Source organism: Atta cephalotes (genome assembly GCF_000143395.1).
Source record: "Atta cephalotes unplaced genomic scaffold scaffold01228, whole genome shotgun sequence".
NCBI classification, from domain to species: domain Eukaryota; kingdom Metazoa; phylum Arthropoda; class Insecta; order Hymenoptera; family Formicidae; genus Atta; species Atta cephalotes.
In genome coordinates, this window is record NW_012131292.1 from 1 (window position 1) to 2,257 (window position 2,257).

At 26.8% G+C, this 2,257-nt stretch overlaps 1 protein-coding gene across 1 annotated transcript; it reads right to left on the minus strand.

Moving 5' to 3' along the window:
* Positions 1-560: 560 nt before the first annotated feature.
* On the minus strand, positions 561-1,537 carry LOC105625384 (single-stranded DNA-binding protein, mitochondrial). Its single transcript, XM_012206718.1, has 4 exons — positions 1,526-1,537; positions 1,327-1,417; positions 1,067-1,183; positions 561-980 (listed from the first exon to the last, which is right to left on the minus strand). The coding sequence occupies exons 1-4, from the start codon at positions 1,535-1,537 to the stop codon at positions 781-783; spliced, it is 420 nt and encodes a 139-aa protein (XP_012062108.1). The 3' UTR covers positions 561-780.
* Positions 1,538-2,257: the final 720 nt, after the last annotated feature.

Here is a 2,257-nt window from a genome sequence, read left to right on the forward strand (position 1 = left end):
ATTTATTAGATATATATATATATATCTCTATAAAAAAAATACATATACTTACATACTTATACAAAAAATATATGTATGTATATCTTTTCTCTTTACAATCATGTAAATAATTTTCACATGGACAAATGTCGGACAAACAGAAATGTTTATATATAATAAATAATTATATATAAATGAATAAATATCTATAAATATATTTATATAAATATGTATATATAGTATATAAATATATTTATACGTATGTATTCTATATGTATGTAACAGCATATGTGAAGGTATAATAGTAGTGCGAAACAATGCATATACATCTAAGATTGGAGAAGTTTATATATCGTTTCGCATGTATAAAACATGTAAAATTCTCTAGAAATTAGAGCTGTTTTATTATATAAGTTGTTATATGAAGAATACATGAAATAATGAATGTTGTAAATATAGACTTATTTAGTTATTAAGAAGGTACGTATACTATTCTTTCAACTCATCCAAAATACAATCTGTTAAAAATAAATTTTTTTTTTAGACACTAATCATTGATATATCTAATTTGGACACACCAATGTTTATAGATTTAATTAGAGTATTTAATTAGAGTAAGAATTCTATCAACAATATTAAATTTATAACATTTGATGTTTAAAATTCATCAAAAAAGACATACATTTTATGGCAAGTCATCATTATGTTATTCAACTGCCTACAGATTGTAGAATAAAAGAAAATATCTTTTAATTTTTTTTATTGAAAAGAAAAATATATATAGTTTACATGTAAAACTTTCTATTGGAAAAATATTATATCGTCTGCTATGATAGATGTAGCGAAAACATTTTTTCCTTCTGCATCTTTAAATTCACTGTAGCTTATCCTACCATTTATCATTATTCGTTGACCTTTCTTTAAATATTTATATACAGATTCCCTTAAATTAGGCTTAAAAACACATATCTTGTGCCAGTCTGTTCTTTGCATAAATTCACCTGAAAATAAAGAGAACTCCAATATAATGATTCCTATAACATTATTGCATGCTTTTCCAAAGTTAGGTTAGAATTGATATATGTACCTGATTCGTATTTATAATTTGTATGTGTTGCAAGGGAAAATAATACAACTGGATGCTCAGAACCACGTTTCTGAGGATCTGCTCCAACTCTTCCAAGTAATGTTACATTATTTACACCTATGAATAAAAAGGAAACTTCATCTTAAAAATAATAGCATTAAATTTCTATCATCTGTATAAAAGTAGAAATGAAAATTGTTTAATCATAAATATTCTCTCTTAGAGTTGCAAATAATTCCCTAATGGCATTGAATACTTACATTTTTCTATATTTGCAGTCTCATTCATTTCTTGTGTAAAGTATCGTACATTGTTTAACCGGGCAACTTGGTTGCGTATTTGTAAAATAACCTAAAAAAAACACAAAGCACTTTGTTATTCATGTATTTCATTCTAAATGTATTCATTCTAAAATAATTTCATATCTTATTTGTATAGAATGACGATTGTAATACTCACTGTGCGAAACATTATGACAATTCCACTACAACTTATTTATCAGTAAAATTTCAAGTTACAAATGAATAATAACGCGGAAAGATTATATACTGTATAAATGCATATACGTGTGTACCCACTTGACTCACGTATATCAAAACTGCACAGAAATGCGTTCCAAAATCTTACCTTATTTACCATAGTCTGTTCCGAAATTACTACTGTAATCAAGTAATTAACCAATGATAACCATTCCACATAATTAGCTCTGGCTTGGACACTGACGAGATACTAGCAGAGAGAAACCTAAGAGAGGACATGACGGTCCAAAACCTGTAACCGCGAAATGCTACTAGAGATAATAAATCAATATTTGGTTTATATAATCATGCTACCAAATATCGATTTATCATCTCCAATCTTGAAAGTGGACAATGTATCTTAAGAAAAGTGGACGTTGCTGTGGAGTTTACATTCACTTTGTCAGAGGGCAGTAGTGCGCAGCAGAATTTTATGGTTACAGGTCTTGGACCGTCATGTCTTCTCTTAGGTTTCTCTCTGCTATTATTAACATAAATATTTAATTTGGCTTATACATTAAATTCATTTTTTAGTACATAAATAAATATGCATACTTATAAAGCTCTAATGTCCTATATATTGTCGAAAAATTAGAATAATTTTTTCTCTGCAGTTATCATCTCTATTAATAATCAAACTTTGATCATAATACTGAAATTACAATTTTAAAGA

What these genes read in the sequence shown, in the direction of transcription:
- LOC105625384 (XM_012206718.1), bottom strand. An exon ending in GACTGCAAATATAGAAAAAT is followed by an intron (nt 1,184 to 1,326) that starts GTAAGTATTCAA and finishes TTTTATTCATAG; the next exon opens with GTGTAAATAATGTAACATTA. An exon ending in AAATTATAAATACGAATCAG is followed by an intron (nt 981 to 1,066) that starts GTACATATATCA and finishes CTTTATTTTCAG; the next exon opens with GTGAATTTATGCAAAGAACA.